The following is a 21,119-nucleotide window of genomic DNA, read 5'->3' on the forward strand; positions in this document are numbered from 1 at the left end:
AGCTTTGTTGAAGAACATCAAGCACACAGATTAGTGATTTTGAAATGTTAAGGGGAACAGCAAGGGAACAATGAACATAGTCTAGGCCTACGTAACCTGGTGAACTGTTTTTCAAAATAGATCTCCATTCTTATATGGCAGCCAAATGGGGTCCAATCTTTCCAGTTTTGCTGAATGGCTCGGACAGCAAAAATTAAGCAGTTGGCTCAAAACTTTGTAAGCCTAATGTAGTCTCAGTCTGGTACCCCAAATAACAAGCTCATAAAGGTTGTAAAAGCATACCCAAGCAGGATTCAAGTTCGTACTGTGTTACCTTTTTCCTTATAGGTATCCTGACACCGTGAAACACATGACACAGCCTGAGAAAATGCGCAGCAATGTTTTGCAGACTCTGCGTCACCTAGACAGCCATCTTCCAAAAGGCAGCCATGTAATTTTAATTGGCTTGGTGGATGGCCGCTTCCTGTGGGATAACTTGCATAAGAGATACCATCCTCTTGGTAAATATACCATCTTCTATTCATCCCCCCTTTTTTTGTTGTTTTTGTTGCTTCTGTTCATAAGTGTGACTTTGAGGCTCTAGCTGCCAAAAAATTCATAGCTGGCATCATGATCTAGGTCAGGGCTTCTTAAACTTTTTCTACTTGTGACTCCTTTCTTTTGGAAAATGGGAATCTCCATAACCTTTCGGAGATTTTATGATCTTTGAAAAGGCATGACCTTGTTAGAAGTCATAACCTTTTGAAAAATGATGCCATAACCTTTTTTGGAAAACGGCATTAATGCAAGGCAATTAGGTTTCTCAGTTGTCAAACTGATGTACCTCGATACCTCTTTGAACTGTTAGGGACAAATATATGCCAATGCACAAAAACATATACATAAACATACATACATATATATGTGAGCTGCTGAACTCAAATGGTTCAAATCCCTGGAGCGGAGTGAGCGCCCGCTGTTAGCTCCAGCTTCTGACAACCTAGCAGTTTGAAAACATGGCAATGTGAGTAAATCAATAGGTACCGCTCCGGTGGGAAGGTAACGGCGCTCCATGCAGTCATACTGACCACATGACCTTGGAGGTATCTACGAACAACGCCAGCTCTTCGGCTTAGAAATGAGCACCAACCCTCAGAGTCAGACATGACTGGACTTAACGTCAGGGGAAACCTTTACCTTTATATATATATATATATATATATATATATATATATATATATACACACACACACACACACACACAGTAGAGTCTCACTTATCCAAGCTAAACGGGCCGGCAGAAGCTTGGATAAGCAAATATCTTGGATAATAAGGAGGGATTAAGGAAAAGCCTATTAAACATCAAATTAGGTTATGATTTTACAAATTAAGCACCAAAACATCATGTTATGCAACAAATTTGACAGAAAAAGTAGTTCAATATGCAGTAATGTTATGTTGTAATTACTGTATTTACAAATTTAGCACCAAAATATCACGATATATTGAAAACATTGACTACCAAAATGGCTTGGATTATCCAGAGGCTTGGATAAGCGAGGCTTGGATAAGTGAGACTCTACTATATATATATATATATATATATATATATATATAGAGAGAGAGAGAGAGAGAGAGAGAGAGAGAGAGAGAGAGAGAGCAGAGTTTCAGAAGTGTTTTTTTAGTTGCCCAAAAACATCTACTCTCCCTTGAAATGTATTTGCCTTTAAATCATACTCTCAAGGGACAAAAAGCAGACTTCTTTGAACGTAACATAGTTGGCTTACTCACAGACTTCATGTACAGTGTTCCCTCACTACTTCGCAGTTCACTTTTCACAGATTCGCTGTATTGCGATTTTTCAATAAGCTCTAAAAGACTATTAGAAATCATAAAAATTACAATTTACAGCCTATGGAAGGGAGGAAGGAGAAGCCAAAGGGAGAGAAAAGGAGCCCAAGCGGCAATGGGAGGAAAAGAAGGCGATTTATCAACACAGGATTAGTTGATAAAGACTTAAAATAGTGTCTAACTACTAAAATAATGTATAAACATTAAAATAAATATAGTATCCCTACTTCGTGGATTTTCACTTATTGTGGGTGGTCCTGGTTCTATCAGCAATAAGTGAGGGAACACTGTATTACTATTCAGCATACAGGTACTAAGCATATCAATCCAGTTACAGATAGGATTTGAAGTAGTTTTTCTGTGTAGGTAACACAGGGCATCTTTCTTAGAATCAACAGTCCAAAGTCTAAAGGCTCTCTGGTCTGAGAATCTAATAGAGTCTCTGTTTCTACACTGAAAGTCTAATGGCTTCTGTACAGCATTCTGTTCCTACTGGTGTCTGAAAGTATACATCTGTTTCTACTAAATTCTCTATGCATACTATTTCTAAAATGGAGTCTGAGTCTTGAACAAGCCCAAATCTGATCACATGGTCTTCAGTCCCTCCCACAACAAAGAGTTAAGGAAAACTGCAAACAAATACACACATATACAATATAGTAAGCAATCTCAATTATATACATAACAAATAACTAGTGGAGGCTTGAAGAAGGTTGGTATTTGCAAAATTTTCTATCTAAGAAACTTTTACATGACCCCAGTATATAGGTATATAAAATAGATATAAAATACAGTAGAGTCTCACTAATCCAAGCCTCGCTTATCCAAGCCTCTGGATAATCCAAGCCATTTTTGTAGTCAATGTTTTCAATATGTCGTGATATTTTGGTGCTAAATTCGTAAATACAGTAATTACTACATAGCATTACTGCGTATTGAACTACTTTTTCTGTCAAATTTGTTGTATAACATGAAGTTTTGGTGCTTAATTCGTAAAATCATAACCTAATTTGATGTTTAATAGACTTTTCCTTAATCCCTCCTTATCATCCAAGTTATTCGCTTATCCAAGCTTCTGCCGGCCCGTTTAGCTTGGATAAGTGAGACTCTACTGTAGATATAAAAATCAAACATTTACTGATAATAAATCAGCATTTTCAAGGCTTGCTAAACAGGCGGATTTTTCTTTTTATGAAGAACAGCTGAAGCATTGTCTGCAGAGTCCACTTAAAACGCTGCACAACAGAGTCATGTAATGTCTAAAACAGTCACTAGGTGGCATTCAGAAACCTTTTACCATTGCCAAATTTTTCAGAATTCCAACAATGAGCTAAGGGGACCCCACTTGGAATTGGGACCCACAGTTTAAGAAGCAATAATCTAGATATCCATTTGTCTTTATGAGAATGAACAATAACAAGCCACCTTTACAACCCTGACCTATATGAAACATTTTATGGGAAAGCTATTGTGTATTTAAAAATACTTGAATTCACTTCTCCCACAAAGGGAAGGTAATGATTCGCTGTGTGACAGAAGATATTATTTCCACTTTAGAACCAGTCTATCTGAGATACAAAAACAAAAAACGTGATTCTACGCAGTCAGTTTCAATCTTCCTTCTTGATGTGAAATGGCTAAATTTGTTTTGGAGAGTGAGAGGATTGTTAATGGGGAAAACATCAGTCACTCACCCTTGAGATTTGAACTGACTGTTATGTGATTCAGACCTCTTGCTAGCGCAATTGGCTGAAGGTAGAGGAGAGGTGTACACATGCAGGGTAACACAAAAAAAAGTTCTATACTTTTGGTCTGAGACAAATGCTATTTTTGAAATCTGACTAAATTGTCATAGGGAGGAGGGAGCAAGCTTGTTTTCTGCTGCCCTGAGACTAGAATGCGGAATAATGGCTTCAAAGTACAGGAAAGGAGATTCCACCTGAACACTAGGAAGGACTTCCTAATTGTGAGAGCTGTTCAGCAGTGGAACTCTCTGCTGCGGAGTATGGCAGAGGCTTCTTCTTTGGAGGCTTTTAAGCAGAGGCTGGATGGCCTCTTTGGCGTGCTTTGAATGCAATTTCCTGCTTCTTGGCAGGGGGTTGGACTAGATGGCCTATGAGGTGTCTTCCAACTCTATAATTCTATTATTTATTTGCATGATCTCCTGGCTAAAATCTTCCGTCTGTAGGTAAAGAAGTAAAGAAACACTAGTGATTTCAAGGAATCACACATGGCCATAAGATGCAAATCAGAACCTATTGAAAGAGTTACCTGGTTGTTAAAATTGCTGCATAATTGTGTCGGTTTCTTTTCTTTTTCAAAATGATATGGCGCTTGAAAACTATTATGTTACTTGGATTACATGTGATAGGACACAAGAAGGATGCAGTTGGGTCCCATTAGAAATCATGTTGGTTGGTTACACAGCTGTTTTGGCACAACATCCAGGTAATGAAGATGTGCTCTGTGAAACAGTTTATGGCACTTTCTTTTTGAACTCAGTTAAATAGATAACATAGGAATGGGACCAAATAAATGCTACAGTTATTTAAATGCCTATTAAGCCATCCTCCATGGCTATTATGGATAATATTACTTATTCCACACCATTATAGGTAAAAGTAAAGGTTTCCTCTGACGTTAAGTCCAGTCATGTCTGACTCTGGGGGTTGGTGCTCATCTCCATTTCTAAGCCAAAGAGCCGGCATTGTCCATAGACATCTCCAAGGTCATGTGGCTGGCATGACTGCATGGAGCACCGTTACCTTCCCGCCGGAGCGGTACCTATTGATCTACCCACATTTGCATGTTTTCGAACTTCTAGGTTGGCAGAAGCTGGAGCAACAGCGGGTGCTCACTCTGCTCCCGGGATTTGAACCTGGGACCTTTCGGTCCGCAAGTTCAGCAGCTTTAACCACTTCGCCACCGGGGCTCCTTACAGTTATCCTCAAATAAATACTAGGCTGTAAGCACGATTTTTAGTTACAATGTTTAAAGGCTGGGCTTGTACAGATTTGTAATGAAATCTCCCCAAAGAGACAGACACTGCAATGCTACGCACAGTTCATGCGGACTGTACTGTGCATATGATAACCATAAAATATAATGATTGTGGTTTTTTTAATGCCTTTTAAATTTATTTGTGTGTTTTTGTATTTGATATTATTGTATGCTGGTTTTATATCTGTAAGCTGCCCCGAGTCCCTCTGGGGAGATGGTGGCGGGGTACAAAAATAAAATAATAATAATAATAATAATAATAATTATTATTATTATTATTATTATTATTATTATTATTATAAAATGGTCATTGCTGGCCAACAAGAAGCCCATGATGGCAAAATTGGCGGGTACCTGATTGTACACAATATGAAGTCTGATACCTCTTTAGTTGTCATGACACCATCTTCTTGAACCCTGGGGTTTGTAATTTGGTGAAATACTTAGAATTTTCTGCGAGAGTGTTCAGGAAAGTGACAAGAGCTTTCTAGCAAAGTGAACTTCACCACACTGCAAATCTCACAGGATGAGGGATGGCAGTAAAAGTGGTAAGAAACTGCTATAACTGTGCAGTGTAGATACATGTGTCAAGTAGCCTCCTATAAGGCATCACTTCTTGCAAGGATCGTGATAGGTTCTGTAATTGTTAGATTTGAAAACATTTCTCTTTTCCAGGCCAGTTAAACAAAGACGTCACATATGAACAATTTTATTCATTTCTTAGCTGCCTTCGGGTAAGTTGTCTAGATATTCCACACTATTAGATCTTGGGGAAAAGATGCAAAATAGTCAAACATGACACTTTCTGTTGTATTTTTGGTGTGAATGTTCAGCATGGAACTATACAAAGGTCCTTTAAAAGTATCGAGAAGTAAGCATTCTCAAGAAGGTGAAGGCGCAGTCCATTAGCACTGGGATATTCCCTCGCACCACCTGATCATGGCAAGAGATCAAATTACAAAACTATTTTAACTTCTATTTTCTCTTCCCTTCAGTTTTTCTTCTTTTGCCTTGCCAGTTAGTTGACATACACTCTCTCACAAACTAAAATTAAAATTAAATTGGGCATTAGGTTGGAGAAAATTAACATGGAAATGATAGGGAATCTCTTAAAGAAAAAGGAGAAACAATGCAATTCAGATGGCGATGGGGAGGTTCTCATCTACTCATAGAAGACTGTTCAGATGCAGAGGTAAATGCTGTGAGCTGCAGCCAAAGCGCAGGCAGTGAAGTCTCAGTGAACACCATAGATTTTTTTTTTTTTGCCAAAACTCAAATCTTACAGCTGAGACTAAGGAAAAGTTTTTGAACTGCTTGGTTATGATGGTCTCTCAGACTCAGATACAAGATTACAGTTCGCTTAATGCACTGCCTCAATTGGAATGAAGTGTTCACTGGGACTTCAATGCCTGTGATCTGGTTGCCACTCACAACATGTGCCTCTGCAGTTGAATATATCATTTACGATAGATAGATAGATAGATAGATAGATAGATAGATAGATAGATAGATAGATATGCAGATAGCCAGATTATATGCTCATGATATATAGGTAGATAGACAGTAGATAGAGAGCAGATAGGTAGATAGATAATCAGATAGCTATGCAGATGATAGATAGATATCCAGATAGATATGTAGATGATGGATAAATAGATAGAAAGGCAGATAGAAGTGCAGGTGATAGACAGATTGATAGACACGTTCACCCACTTTATTCTGATTCTTTCTATGAATAACTCTTAAGGATAAAACATGCAAGGTTATGTACCAATACTGAAAGGGAGAAAGAAGCGGGCAACAGTTTAAATGGATAGCAAATTTTGGACTCCTATCTTGATCATCTAACATGTGAGAATATCTCAGTGGTTTTGGCTTGCTCCTTCGGCCTTCCTAGAATGATTATTCACAGTAGGTATGAACCTTTTAAAACAAACATTGTAACCATTGAAACAGTTTTAGACTTAAGTTGGCCCTTTAGGCTGGCCCTTTGTGCAATGTCGAAGAGAGTATAGATAGAGCAGTGGTTCTCAACTTGTGGATCCCTAGATGTTTTGGCCTTCAACTCCCAGAAATCCTAACAGCTTGTAAACTAGTTGGGATTTCTGGGAGTTGTAGGCCAAAATATCTGGGGACCCACAGGTTGAGAACCACTGGTATAGACCTTTAAGTTGCAGCAACAAAATGGAATGTTTCTTATTCTTCTTTACTGTAGTACTGTCATCAAATCTGTTGGACTCAATAAGCTCCAAGACCTGGTGGGATAGCTAACAATCTGGACTGATAGCATCTCAATGGCATTAGGAGGGAAACGGCACCATTTAGTTTTGGGGAGTAATAAAACATTGTAATGTTCATTATAGAAGAATAATAGATGATTGTTATTAAATATGTTATCAGAGCAACTGTTTCCTGACTACCTGTTACCCGTCTGCATTATCTTCATTCATTTTATATTTCTGGTATAAAGGTTGCATGTATATGAAAAGCTCTTCCATTTGTCCAAACAGCTGATCATTGTGATGTTTTTAGAATCTTGTTCAACTATTCTCCTGATAATGTTCTCTTTCTCACTCATTTTTGTACAGCTATAAACAATAATTAAACAATGTTTTTCCACCTTCACACAGATCAATCCATGCAATGGCTGGATGTCTTCAAACAGCATGCTTAGGGACTTGACCGCGGAGGTACATTTAATATAAACATTATTGTGTAGATATCCCTTCTTTTAAAGAAAGTCCTTGTACTTTTTGTAAGGAAAAGAGGAATATTACTGTGTTGTCGAAGGCTTTCATGGCTGGGATCACAGGGTTGTTGTATGTCTTTAGGGCTGTGTGGCCATGTATTACTTCTGGAACATAGCCACACAACCCGAAAGACATACAACAACCCAGGAATATTACTGTTGGTTGATACTACTGCTACTAAAGAAAACAAGTTTCCTGATTTCTAATAAGGTTAATTGTCTAAAGCACGTTCTTAGTCTTTGGTCCTCCAGATAATTTATACTTCTAGCTCCAATGAGCACTTCTAGGAGTTAGTCAAAAACATCTTGCAAGTGAAAGTAAGCCACCTGACTAAATAGTTTTTATTGAGTTTAAGATGCACAGGTTGCATGTCATTTGTTACAAATATCTGTAGCCTATGAATAGACTGTAGCTTCTTATTTTTTCCAAAGCAAGATGCAGCTCAAATCTTTCAGGCTGTATATGTTCTGTATGTTTGAAAGCTTTGCATATACACCACAAAGAAGGCCTTAGTGTTCTCTGTGCTGCCCACTTGCAAGAAAGATTGACATGGAGGTCCTTGCAGACAGATGCTCCATCTCTACATATATTGTGAAGTAAGGCAGTCATGAAGAATGTTCCATGTATTGCCTTGAACTTTTGAAACAGTTCTAATTGAAGTGGGTGAAAACAAAGATATAGGGCTCTTCCAGATTACAAGATAAATTCTGCAGGTTCGTTGTTAAATTGAATTTGTATGTAAATCAGAAGAGGCCCGGAGTACACTCTGGCTGGTAAGTAAGAGGGTGCCATAGTGACATAAAGTGCACCCTAAAAAGGTGCACTGTTGCACCCCAAGGCAGCTTGAACACTGGAAACCAAACAGAGACCAATAATCTTATAATATCTTTATTAAAACAATAATAAATTCAGGAAAGAATAAGTGGAAAGGATGAGTGAGCAATAGTCCTTTAAGAAATTGTATGAATTAGTCCAAAGAGTTGAAGAAATATGTCCAATATTATTGTCCAAAGTCCAGAAACCGAAACACGCTCAAAACTGTTGAGCAGTTCTTGAGTGGGGAAACAACAAGAAAGGAGGAGTGGATAACAAGGTCCAAAGTCACTAGGAAGTCTTGGATTTCAAGACAGGCAGAAGACAAAGCTAAAAGCAATCTGGATTCAGGAACAAGGCAAGGACTTGAATTCACTCCGGATTAAACCGGGAGTCACGGCTTGGCTTGGTGAAATCAGGGAACTGGAAACGGTGAAGTCACTACGTTGACACCACAACTTGTTCACAGTGCAAGACATTTTTATAGAAGTTAGATCTAATAACAGCGAAGGGAAAGCAACTCCCCAAAGGTTCCCAAGGCAATCTGCTATCCAGTATCCCCTCTAGATGCCAATCGTTGACTCCTTCGAAGCTGCTGTGTCTGAGATCTCTGTTGCTGCAAAAATGGCCTTCTGTTAAAGGATACATTCCCTGGGGAGCTCAGAACATCTGGTTCTTCCACGGGAGTAATGTTATCAGTATCTCTCCCAATTAAGGATGCATCAGAGCTATCCACAGCTGGGGTCTGTAATTGGAAGGAACTCGGAGGGGAACTGGGTGAAAAGTCAGAGTAAGCTTCATCCTGGTCAAAGTTCATTTCTGAACCAGGTTCAGAACCCAAAGGTGGCTGGGATATAACATGCACATTACAGTTGTTGCATGCTTAGCATTCCTTCTTCAAAACCAAAAGTGTTAGGACACCAAAGCTTCCAGCAATGGAAAATAACCCCAGAGAAATAGATAACCCTTCCCTAGATCCCCTCCTGTTTATCCCACCTCCACTACCTTGGGGTACCTCTCTGTGTAGAATGAATGCAGATTGACATTACTTTCCCTGCCCTAGTTCAATGCTATAGAACCCTGTGGGCTGGAGTTTTACAAGGTCTTCAGCCTTCTCTACCAAAAAACATTGCAGCATCACCAAATTGCAAATCCCTGGATTACACATTATTGAGCCATGGCGATTAAAGTGGTGTCAGGGATGGAGCAAAGCAAAGGGGGGTGAAGAGATACTGGAGTATCTACACCAGGGGTCCCCAAACTAAGGCCCGTGGGCTGGATGTGGCCCTCCAAGGTCATTTACCTGGCCTGTCTTAAACTTTAGTCTTAGGGTTGACCTAAGTCTAAAACGACTTGAAAACAACAACAATCCTAATTTTGGAGTATTTCATCATAGTCTGGCCCCCCAACAGTCTGGGGGACCATGAACCGGCCCTCCCCTTAAAAAGTCTGAGGACCCCTGATCTACACTGTCATATCATCCAATTCAATGCAGTTAATCTGGATTCTGAAACCACATAATATGGCAGTGTAGATTGGGTCACAGGCATGATTTAACTCAGCACTAAGACTTCGTGGAAGAGCAAGATGGGAGAGGCCTGTTCATAACTAGGAGTCATAAGTAAATCAGATATCATGTTTGTAACCCGGGGGTTACAATCCTGCAAAGAAATGACAGCTCCCACTACAGAGAGCTGCACTTATTTGCAGTTGGTGGCTCTTCGTGTCATTTCTAGATCTAAACTTATGCTACTTCTTGTAATAAGCTAAAGGAACCTCATACAGCTCTTATGAAAATAGATAACTTGGCAATCAGCATGAAGATCTCTTTGGTGCCTTTTCTCTGAGCTGCAGGTTTCTTTTTTGAAGGAGCAATGTTCTGAAAATCTTAATAAGAGCGTGAAGAATTCTGTTCTCCCTTTCTCCTCCAGGCAGTGAGAAGGAGGAATGACCAGGGAATATAGTACAAACAGCAAATATAGAACCATATAGTTCCCTTGAGGTTTTCTTTTGGGGGCGGGTGGAGTGGCAGTATACTCTGGTGGGAAAATGTAACATGCATACCAGGCTAAGAATCTAATATTGATGCTGATTTTGGGAATTGTTACCATAATCCTCTGTGATAACAAAACATTGTCTGTTTATTTGCTTTTTTAAAACTGAGAGCTACAACAAATAGAGCAGCCAAACGCTAAATAATGTCTGTTTACCCCATAACAGTTTACTCTGTTTCAGCATTAAAAGGATATGAAGGAGTCCTGTAGCAACTTTTGAGATTGTCAAAAAAAAAAAAAAGAGAGAGAGAGAGAGAGAGAGAGAGAGTTTCCTAGCATAAGCTAGTGCAGATCTTGTTCTTATAGGTCCCTGTTTATATTGTAGGATATCCAGAATTAGTTTTTGCCAGTTTTGGAAAATTACTTTTGGGATATCACACTATTGTTTTTAATAGCACATTTATAAATAAGATCAATTGCTTGGTAGAAAGAGCTCATTTTTAAGCTGATTTGCAAAAGTCATCTTGAACATCACTATTTTTGTGTTGTCAGAGGTTTTCATGGCTGGAATCACTGGGTTACCTTGAGTTTTCCGGGCTGTATGGCCAGGCTGTGGCATAGGCTGGTGAGCAGCCAACTGCCAGTTGCAACAAATCACTCTGACCAAGAGGTCATGAGTTTGAGGCCAGCTTGGAGCCTGTGTTTGTCTTTGTCTCTGTTCTATGTTTAGGCATTTAATGTTTGCCTTTTATGTGTAATGTGATCCACCCTGAGTCCCCTTCGGGGTGAGAAGGGCGGAATATAAATACTGTAAATAAATAAATAAATAAATGTTCCAGAAGTATTCTCTCCTGACGTTTCACTCACATCTGAAGATGCCTGCCATAGATGTGGGTGAAACATCAGGAGAGAATGCTTCAGGAACATGGCCATACAGCTCAGAAAACTCACAGCAACCCATCACTATTTTTCCCTGCACAGAAGCTGAAGTGCTCATGTGTTGTTTTACTGTTTTTATTATTGTTACCTGATCTGAACACTGGGCACAAGAGATAGTTAAGACTTTTCCTAGCAATAAAATATATTTATTATGGATTCCTTTTCTTTTTTCTAGAGAGCTTCACAACTTTCCGATATTCTGAAAGAAATAGAAAAACTTGAGAAATTTACTAATTTTGATCTTTTCTACATGAATTACCCAATCAAAGAAAGTAAGTTAATGTAGAAGCTTAATAACCAGCTCTTCAACATGCATTACTTGAGAAAGAGATGTCTACTTGCATTAAAAAAAATTCATTTCATGTTCCTGAAAGATAGTGGAAAGAACGGAAAAGAATTTGATGTCAAACAACAGCTTATGATGCTAAAAGCTGTTCCCAGGGTTTGTTCATAAAAAAGGGTACTTAACTCTGATGTATATTATAAGGACGTCTTTGAGGACTGAAAAAAACACCACATTAGAAATATCAATTGTGCTTAATCCTTTAATGATGTACTCTAGTAGATATACCTCATCCTTTATCCAGTAGTGACTTTTATAATAATCTGCAGGCAACAGTTTATTGTATAAAAGTTGAGTATTGCTTATCCAAAATTCTAGTTTTGCATATTTTATTTTTTATCAGGTTTTGAAATACTGCAGATGGGACCTAAGTCTAAACTTGAAATTAATTTATATTTCATGAACACTTTAGACACATACCCTGGGGATATGTTTATAAACAATATTTATAATAATTTAGTGAACGAAACAAAATGTGAGTAGATTGAACCATCCGAAAACAAAGGTATCACTCTTTCAGCAGTTTTGGATTTTGGAGTATTTTAGATTTTGAAATTTTAGATCAAAAATACTTTACCTGCATACCCTTGTATACCTATTTGTGTACACATACACACACTGTGTAGATGTTTCATAGTTCAGAGATTGAACTGTGCTTGAGCTAGCAGACTTTGCAGCTCCATCATCTGCTGTGCAGATGATGTAATATATATCTTGATATATTTATGAAGTGGAGACTAGAAGCCCTCTTTCTGATATAGCAGTATTGTGTGGCCCTTCCCTCTCTGAACCTTTGCTTAAAAAGCTGGGGAAGAGCTAAACTGGTGGAAGGCAGAGCACTGGATTTTGACCTTAGTCTTAGCCTTAAAATTAAGAGGAGCACACAGAAGGACTTGGAAGGCACTGAACAGACTGCACTCTGGCACGAGACGCAGAGCCAACCTTAAGAACTGGGGCCACAAAGTGGAATCCATGACATACAATTGTGGAGAACAAACCACAGACCATCTATTACAATGCAGTCTGAGTCCTGCCACATGCACAATGGAGGCCCTTCTTATAGCAACACCAGAGGCACTCCAAGTGTCCAGCTACTGGTCAAAGGACATTTAGTATAATGCCAAGTTTTAAACTTTGTGTTTTTAAATACATTACAACTGTACCCTCACTTCTGATACAATAAATGAGGAGGAGGACGACTTTGGGGAAGAGGAAAGGGCAGCAGCAAATAAGGAGAAAGTTATGAAATAAGTCATGCTAATTGGAGCAGGATGCCATTCAACCTTGGAATAACAAGACTGTAAGCAATGACCAGCACCTGCCACTTCAGAAATTCTTCAGTGAGGTAGTTTAGAAGTGCAACTTTTCTGGATTGCAGCTCTCAGAATTCCTCAGGCATATCAATGTCGTTGGCAATTCCAGCACTTGACTCATTGGTCGCAATGGTGGTCAAGCTGCTTTTGCATTTGCCACTACAGCAAATGCTAGAATCACTGGGTAAAACGTTTAGCCACTTACATCAACAGATTTCTCTCATGTTGTATTGGGTTGGAAACGCTCCAGTCTGAGTTTGAAGTTCAAAAACAAGACTTTGAGTCAGAAGAGATACATGCATCTAGCAAGTAAGGACAGTCAAATGTGGGGAACATTTTACTCCCAGGATGTTTGATACTACAGTGTCCAGGTTCTTACCATTGTCCATGTTTTCCGAGGTTCTGCAAGTTGAAGTTCAAAGCTTTCCAATCCCTGGCCTATATGGATATGCACCTGATTGAATCCACTCAAATGTGTGTGCATCAACCTCGCTGCCTTTGCTTCTTGATTAGGATGCTGCACATTGAACAAAGAGTGTTATTGTTCTGCTACAAAGAGGAGCAGATTGGTGTTTTCTCCTGCTTGGTGGAGAGGAGGGAGCTGGCCTTAATCCTAGCCAGGATAGGGGAGAAGGGGTGAATTTGAAAATATGGCATATTGCAAGGGGCAAGCTTGTTTTCTGCTGCTGTAGAGACCAGGGCATAGAGCAGTGGATTCAAGTTGCAGAAAAATATATTCCACCTAAACATTAGGAAGAACTTCCAGATGGTAAAAACTGTTTGGCAGAGGAATATGATACCTCGAATCTGGTGTCTCCTTCTTTGGAGGTTTTTAAGTAGAGGCTGGATAGCCAGTGCCATCTTTCAGGAGTGCTTTGACTAAGTGTTCCTACATGGCAAAGAATTGGACTGGATGACCCTTGAGGTCTCTTCAAGCTCAACGTCAAAGGAAAATGGCATGTACGGATTTACTATCATTTTTAGATCTTTCTCATTGGGCTGGAATATGCGTGCCTTGAGGCTTACTGACCTCAATTACTGTTATGCAATCACTTATTATTTACTTACAATAAATTATTAAAGGAGCAGTTGCTTAAACCAAAACAATTCTGAATGCCTTCTTAATATTTTATAACAGCCATTACATGATTGCTGATGAGCTAAATTACTTTGAAGAGCTAAATATATCCAGTCAGATTTGGAAGGCAAAGAGATCAATATGATTTGCTTCCTTTCATTGGTAAACAAAGTCCAATCACACCCCAACAGAACCTTTGGCAATGTATTTCACAGCCCTATAAGCATGTTTGTAATTAAAGGTTTCAGCTTAAGTAGAAGTGTCAGTTGTCAAGTTTCTCTTCTAAGCTGTTTCTCCTCTAATCGCTGACCTATTTTCCAGTTCTGCTAAAGTTGGTGCAAACCCTTTCTGGAGTCTCAAAGTATAAAATATTTAGCAGCAATAGAAATCTTTTTCTTGTTTTGGCTTTGGATACAGTGCTAACTTTTGGAATCAAAGTATTCTGGCATAGATTTCATTGAGGGGCTAGTCTCCGTCCCAATTTTTTGGAGCACGTAGTTTTTAAAGGTGAAGCTGTTCATCATCATTTGTTTCTTTCAGGCTGAAAAATTGATGTTTTATTCTGAAATCCCCATTAAACTAATTGGGCTGAAAGAAGCAATCGTTCAGACAACTGGATGTAGTGGTTTAAAGTTACTGGAGTCTTTAGTAGTATCTCTTTTCACAGGTTTAATAGTCTAAAACTTTAAAAAGCTAGTGGAACAAAATAACTAGATATGGCATACAATGTGGCCAGTTAAGGCTCCGTTTACATTTAACTCTTTTAAACTAGCAACTGTTTCTGTAGTCTTGAGTTCAACTGACATCTTTGATTGGTAAGCTGGTTGTATGAATTCAGGTAAGTTGGTTTGCATGCAAGAAAATGAAAACCGCCTCTCAGATCACGTTCTAGTGCAAAAGTAGGTCAAAAATAGATAGGTTGTAGGTATGGATATGTTTCTGCCCACCTTTTTTTAAAAATAAAGCAACAACGGTATTGTGAGATTAAGAAGAAGAAAATCTGAAAAGGAAAGTATGTAGGATTTTTGAGTAAAAGTACTGCTTCATCCTGAAGTGGGAAACAGATTATTGTTCTAAGCTCTGGGTCATTGTCTTTGGTCTATGCCTGCCCCGAACGGTTGTTTTGCTCTTTGATTCAGTTAGTGGAGTTTGAGACTCTGCTATTCTGGCAGCCTGAGGTTTGCCTATCTCTAGTCCAAAATAAACAGAATAGTTCATTTGGACAAATGTATGAGATACTTAGATTGTCACCTCTATCTTTAAAAGTCTGGGAACTTAAGATACAAATTATTATTGGGTATCTGTTAGGTTGAATCCAAGGTGTGGTTTCTATAGGTAGAAAGGCTCCACTGACAGAGGAAGTCTCTAACATATCAAAGGGACCCTCTCTCAGTCCATGTCACAACTCATCCAATTAATCCGTTTTCCAATCCTCTGTGTAGAATTTTCAGAAGATGCAAGAGATGCCATGGGAAATATGGGGAGGAGACGGCTGTTTCAGCGTGATTTCAAGGTTTTAGTAAGATCTCCTTTCATCAACTAGAATCTATGAAGCTGCATGGGTTACATCTTGAATACAGTTCAAATTGAAACAGTAATAAGAAAACCTGTATGTTTATTTTAATGAAAATCACAGGCCTGAAATCCCCTAGGAAACCATTTTTTCTTTAAACAAGGAGTGCACTCAGATGTGTTGTTTTCAGCAAGAGTGGCTGTCTTCAATCTGAAAATGTTTGTCCTTCAATTCACCCACAGAATTTTAGTGTTTGAGGATGCTGTCTCTGTTGGTTCTTAGGGAGGGGCAGGAAACATTGCCCCATAGAAATACTTTACTTGGGACTAACAATAAGATTTAGGGTTATTCTTGCAATTTCTATATCTAAATCCACATTAAAGACAACAATATGATGCCTTGCCTCAGAGAAACAAATCTTGCTAAGAAAATCTTGTGTCAGAAACAGCTTGAAGGCGGACAACAACGAATTCAAGGATATATTTATTTCCATTACATGCACATGCATGCATGTACACATGTACACAGAGAACAGCCTTGAGATTAATTTTCCCTAAAAGTTAATACTTTTTCAGAAAGGTTATTTATTCTTAACAATCATGCAGTCCTGGAGATAGCATACCTGAATACTTCAGGCCAAAAACATATATTTTGAGAGCAATGATTTTAAACATTTGTATTGAGAAAGATGCAGAAACCATAGATAATGACCAGAGAGGAGATGCCTGGCATGTAAAAGGCAGAGATGAGAGTATTGGCTGAAATCGTATTACCAGTTGCAATGAGAGTAGGCCCTGCTCTCGGTCCCGCCTGCCACACAGGCGCGGCTGGTGGGAACGAGGGACAGGGCCTTCTCGGTGGTGGCTCCCCGGCTATGGAACACCCTCCCCAGAGATATACGGCAAGCCCCAACCCTTTTGAGTTTTAGAAAAGCCTTAAAAACATGGCTTTGTGCCCAGGCTTTTAATGAATAAATGATAAAGACGACCCAGATTGTTATATGGATAAAGTTGGAGGATATTGGACGAACGGATTTTAAACACGTTTTATGTTTTATACTGTATTTAATTGGTTGTATTTTTTATATGTTGTTGTTTTTAATGATGTATCGGCATCGAATTGTTGCCAATTGTACGCCGCCCTGAGTCCCTCCGGGTGAGAAGGGTGGGATAGAAATATTTGAAATAAATATTTTGAAATGAACTCACCCACTGTTAAGTCAACATTCTATAACTTTCATTACTTCAGTGAGTTTGCTCTAATTGGAACTCATAGTACTCAAGCCATCAAATATTGAAATGAGGTTTGCCTCATTTAAACCTTATTTTTACATGGAGCTGGGCTGGATATGAATTATTCTGCCAGCATATATATTCAGAGCTTTTCTTGCATAAATGTCTTGAAAAGGCTTAAATGCTGCCTGGAAGGAAGTGGATTGAATATAGCATTGGCTTTGACAATATTATATAAATCATCATAATCTTCATGTGCAGCAGTCATTTGCTAAAAATACTGCCTGTGATGCTGTGTGAAGTAAATGTGATGTTTATACGTGTGGTGCATAATCTTCTATAATTATCTGGTTTACAGTCACAGAAATGTTGCAGAAGATGGGAGGAGAGGCCTGGCAGCTAATAGAACCTGTTGATGGATTCCATCCGAGTCAGGTAAAAGATAAGGAAGAGGGTGGGTAGAAACAAAAAACACAAAAAAATCTAGCTGTCCAATGTGCAACATGGTCATGTAGGAGCTAATGTTCTTGAATGAGCAACTTGAAGCTTGGTTGCAAAGAGATGTCTTGATAACATGTAGACTTACTTTGTGGAATCTTTAAAATCATTATGATTTTAATACCAAAGCTTTAGGCAGATAAACTCTAATCCATGTAAAGCCTCTTTTTCACATTCCGCCAAACCTATGGTAAATATCTGTGCTTGCTGTGGGCTGGCTTCCTAATAGGGGCGGGATGAGCTGAGTGAGTTGGGAAAGAGACTGAGAGCCCTATGGCAGAGAATCCAAAAGGTAAACTACGTTTACTAGAATTCTGCTCAGCAGCAGAAAGCCCCAATTAGGATAGAGGAGAGATGTGTCCCTCCTCGCAGCAGCCAGAGTTCCAATAAATTGTTGAATCTGCAAAGAGGATTGACTGATACTTCAATACTAGTAAGTAAATCTGTGCTGAGCTGGGAGGAAATCCCTAAATTGAAGTTCTATTGGTAAACACATTCAATGAGATAGCTGTTGTGGCTTTTTAAAAAATGTTTTTGTTAGAACTTTAAAAAATTCCCAAAAATCATTAGATGTATAAATATTAAATTACTCCATTATCTTGTGTCATTGTATATAAAATTCAAGGAGATAGATTTAGTAGATTTCTTTTAAAAAATGTTTATAGAAACTTTGAAAATTCCCCAAAAATCTGTGGATAAGTGAAACATTCTGAAACTTGATGGGCTAACAGTGGTAAATGTGTTCTATAATTGTAGCAAATGTCATGCCAATAGAGCTAACAATGAGGGGGAAAGGAGCCCCTAGAATCATAGAATAGTAGAGTTGGAAGAGACCTAATGGGCCATCCAGTCCAACCCCCCGCTAAGAAGCAGGAAATCGCATTAAAGCACCCCCGACAGATGGCCATCCAGCCTCTGCTTAAAAGCCTCCAAAGAAGGAGCCTCCACCACAGCCCGGGGGAGAGAGTACCACTGTAGAACAGCTCTCATAGTGAGAAAGTTCTTCCTGATGTTCAGGTGGAATCTCCTTTCCTGTAGTTTGAAGCCATTGTTCCGTGTCCTAGTCTGCAGGGCAGCAGAAAACAAGTTTTCTCCCTCCTCCCTATGACTTCCACTCACATATTTGTACATGGCTATCATGTCTCCTCTCAGCCTTCTCTTCTGCAGGCTAAACATGCCCAGCTCTTTAAGCCGCTCCTCATAGGGCTTGTTCTCCAGACCTTTGATCATTTTAGTCGCCCTCCTCTGGACGCTTTCCAGCTTGTCAACATCTCCCTTCAACTGCGGTGCCCAAAATTGGACACAGTATTCCAGGTGTGGTCTGACCAAGGCAGAATAGAGGGGTAGCATGACTTCCCTGGATCTAGACGCTATACCCCTATTGATGCAGGCCAGAATCCCGTTGGCTTTTTTAGCTGCCGCATCACATTGTTGGCTCATGTTTAACTTGTTGTCCACGAGGACTCCAAGATCTTTTTCACACATACTGCTGTCGAGCCAGGCATCGTCCCCCATTCTGTATCTTTGATTTCCATTTTTTCTGTCGAAGTGAAGTATCTTGCATTTGTCCCTGTTGAACTTCATTTTGTTAGTTTCGGCCCATCTCTCTAATCTGTCAAGATCGTTTTGAATTCTGCTCCTGTCTTCTGGAGTGTTAGCTATCCCTCCCAGTTTGGTGTCGTCTGCAAACTTGATGATCGTGCCTTCTAACCCTTCGTCTAAGTCGTTAATAAAGATGTTGAACAGAACAGGGCCCAGGCCCTGAAGTTTCCCCACTGACACAATTAAGTAACAAAAAAGTAGTTAATTCGTTATAGTTACGATATGGACCCCATCCTATTTCGAAAACATTTTAGAAACTATTTTACCCCCACACCCAATTTTCATAATGAATATTAAAACTTTTTTTCATTGATCGCACAGGCCTACTTCCTAATAATGGCATACACTCGTATAAGTCTATCTCATGCCAATGTATGTGTTGTATGCACAATTGCAGGTTGGTAATCCCTTCTTCCCATTGTAACAATCAAAACCTCCACAGGACTCACCCTGTGACCGTGATAGTTGCTCCCAGTGATCATTACTGACGGCGAGCAGAGATTAGTAGCATCTAGCTTTATTCCCATAGGCATAGAACAACGGCATGATCTGTGACAACTCCAGAAGATCCTAGTGGATGTTGGTGGATGTCTTTGGTTTGTGCCTGGCCATCTGGACATAACCAGAGACCTCTGACCCCAATCAGGACCTTTACCTGCCACAGAAAGCTCATGGCAAAGAACTATCACCGTGAATCATCAGGGTGATGAATAGGGAGCTGTAGCAGAGTTCTCTATGTGGAGCCCTTACCCTACATATAACCATTTAAAAGCCGATCCATTGAGTACTTGGTGTTATGTGTACTATCACATAAAAGTGTATACATGTGGGTTTCTAGAATCATAAAGTTGGAAGAGACTAAAACGGTCACCCCATCCTCTCCCTTGTCATGTAGGAAAATATAATTAAAGCACTCCCCGTACAGAAGGAGCCACAACCACACTCCAAGGCAATGTAATATACATGGATCTCAAGTTGAACATCAGGAAGAATTTACTGACTGTGGGGGCTGTTTGGCAGTGGAACTCTCTCCCTGTGGTGGAGACTCCTTCTTTGGAAGCTTTTAAGCAGAGTCTGGATGGCCATCTATCGGGGGTGCTTTGAATGTGATTTCCTGCTTCTTGGCAGGGGGTTGGACTATGCCATGAGGTCTCTTCCAACTCTACTATTCTATGATTCTAAGTTTCAAAAATCATCACTTCCCAGTATGGGGATGGCTAAGACTGTAAAGGAATGCTATAAATTAAGATCTGATATTAGTGATGCAGGATCCAAATAACTGTCTTTCTGTTTGTTTACTAAATTTGTAATATTTAGTCCTATAGAGATCCATTTAATATTAAAATCACCCTTCAGAAGGGAATATATTTGCAAGTATCTTAGAACCCAAGGGATTTCCACAGAAAGAGGCCATGCTAACTAGTCATACAAGACAGTTTGGGAAACATATATGAAATGTGAAACTCCAGATATCCAAGCAGGACTCAGGAAGAGACACTAGAAATAACATTGCAAATATACATTGGAAAATGGCAGTCTCATGATTAATCAAAATTCTTTGATATTTCACAATAAAATCAGTCAGTGCCTTAACAGGCTATATCAAAACCTTGGGCTGCACACATCTTGAAAAACTGTGAAGCACTCAGGAATAAAAATAGGAGGAAGAAATTTCAATCACAAGACAAGCTGATATTTCTTGAAGAAATAAGTGAGGACTTGGAATATCTACTGAGGAAAATTAAGGAAGGTGCAAAACCAGAATTACAGCTGCATATTAAGGGGGAGGGATCCACATATGACTTATATAAACTGTGGGAACCAAGAAGTTTTATTGAATTTTGTTTTTAAGTTACCACAGGACAGGTTCAAATTATGATCTTTTACATGTTGCTAAACTATAACTCTCATTAGCTCTTTCAGCATAGCTAATAGTCGAAGGATGGGTGGTGCACTTCAATATGGAGACATCCACAACCTCCCAACTGTATATAAAATATGTATTCTAGGTACAAAAAACAGGGAAACAAACTGAGCAACGTTTCCCTTAATATTTGTATATTTATACGAACACTAGTGTATATACCAGGTGTTGCCTGGGTTGGCATTTTTAATGCAATTTATTATTACCTAAGTCCTGTCATCCTAAGGACTCCCTTCTCCTTTATCCAGCTCACTTCCATCTTTGCCTATTCCTGAAAAGGCTTCCTTTAG

General features: G+C 39.2%; 1 protein-coding gene across 4 annotated transcripts in view; it reads left to right on the forward strand.

The window, feature by feature from the left end:
• The window catches only part of aoah (acyloxyacyl hydrolase), a 106,219-nt gene that overhangs the window by 81,885 nt on the left and 3,215 nt on the right, over nt 1-21,119 (forward strand). For 2 of the 4 annotated variants that reach the window (XM_008112849.3, XM_062983738.1), the window contains 5 exons: nt 328-500; nt 5,506-5,564; nt 7,461-7,520; nt 11,502-11,598; nt 17,164-17,240. In XM_008112849.3, the coding sequence (XP_008111056.2) occupies nt 328-500; nt 5,506-5,564; nt 7,461-7,520; nt 11,502-11,598; nt 17,164-17,240 (466 nt within the window). Of the gene's footprint in view, nt 1-327; nt 501-5,505; nt 5,565-7,460; nt 7,521-11,501; nt 11,599-15,502; nt 15,580-17,163; nt 17,241-21,119 lie in introns of all 4 variants that reach the window. The other 2 variants (XM_062983736.1, XM_062983737.1) reach the window with 2 other exon arrangements.

The sequence above is a fragment of the Anolis carolinensis genome, chromosome 6 (genome assembly GCF_035594765.1).
Source record: "Anolis carolinensis isolate JA03-04 chromosome 6, rAnoCar3.1.pri, whole genome shotgun sequence".
NCBI classification, from domain to species: Eukaryota; Metazoa; Chordata; class Lepidosauria; order Squamata; family Dactyloidae; genus Anolis; species Anolis carolinensis.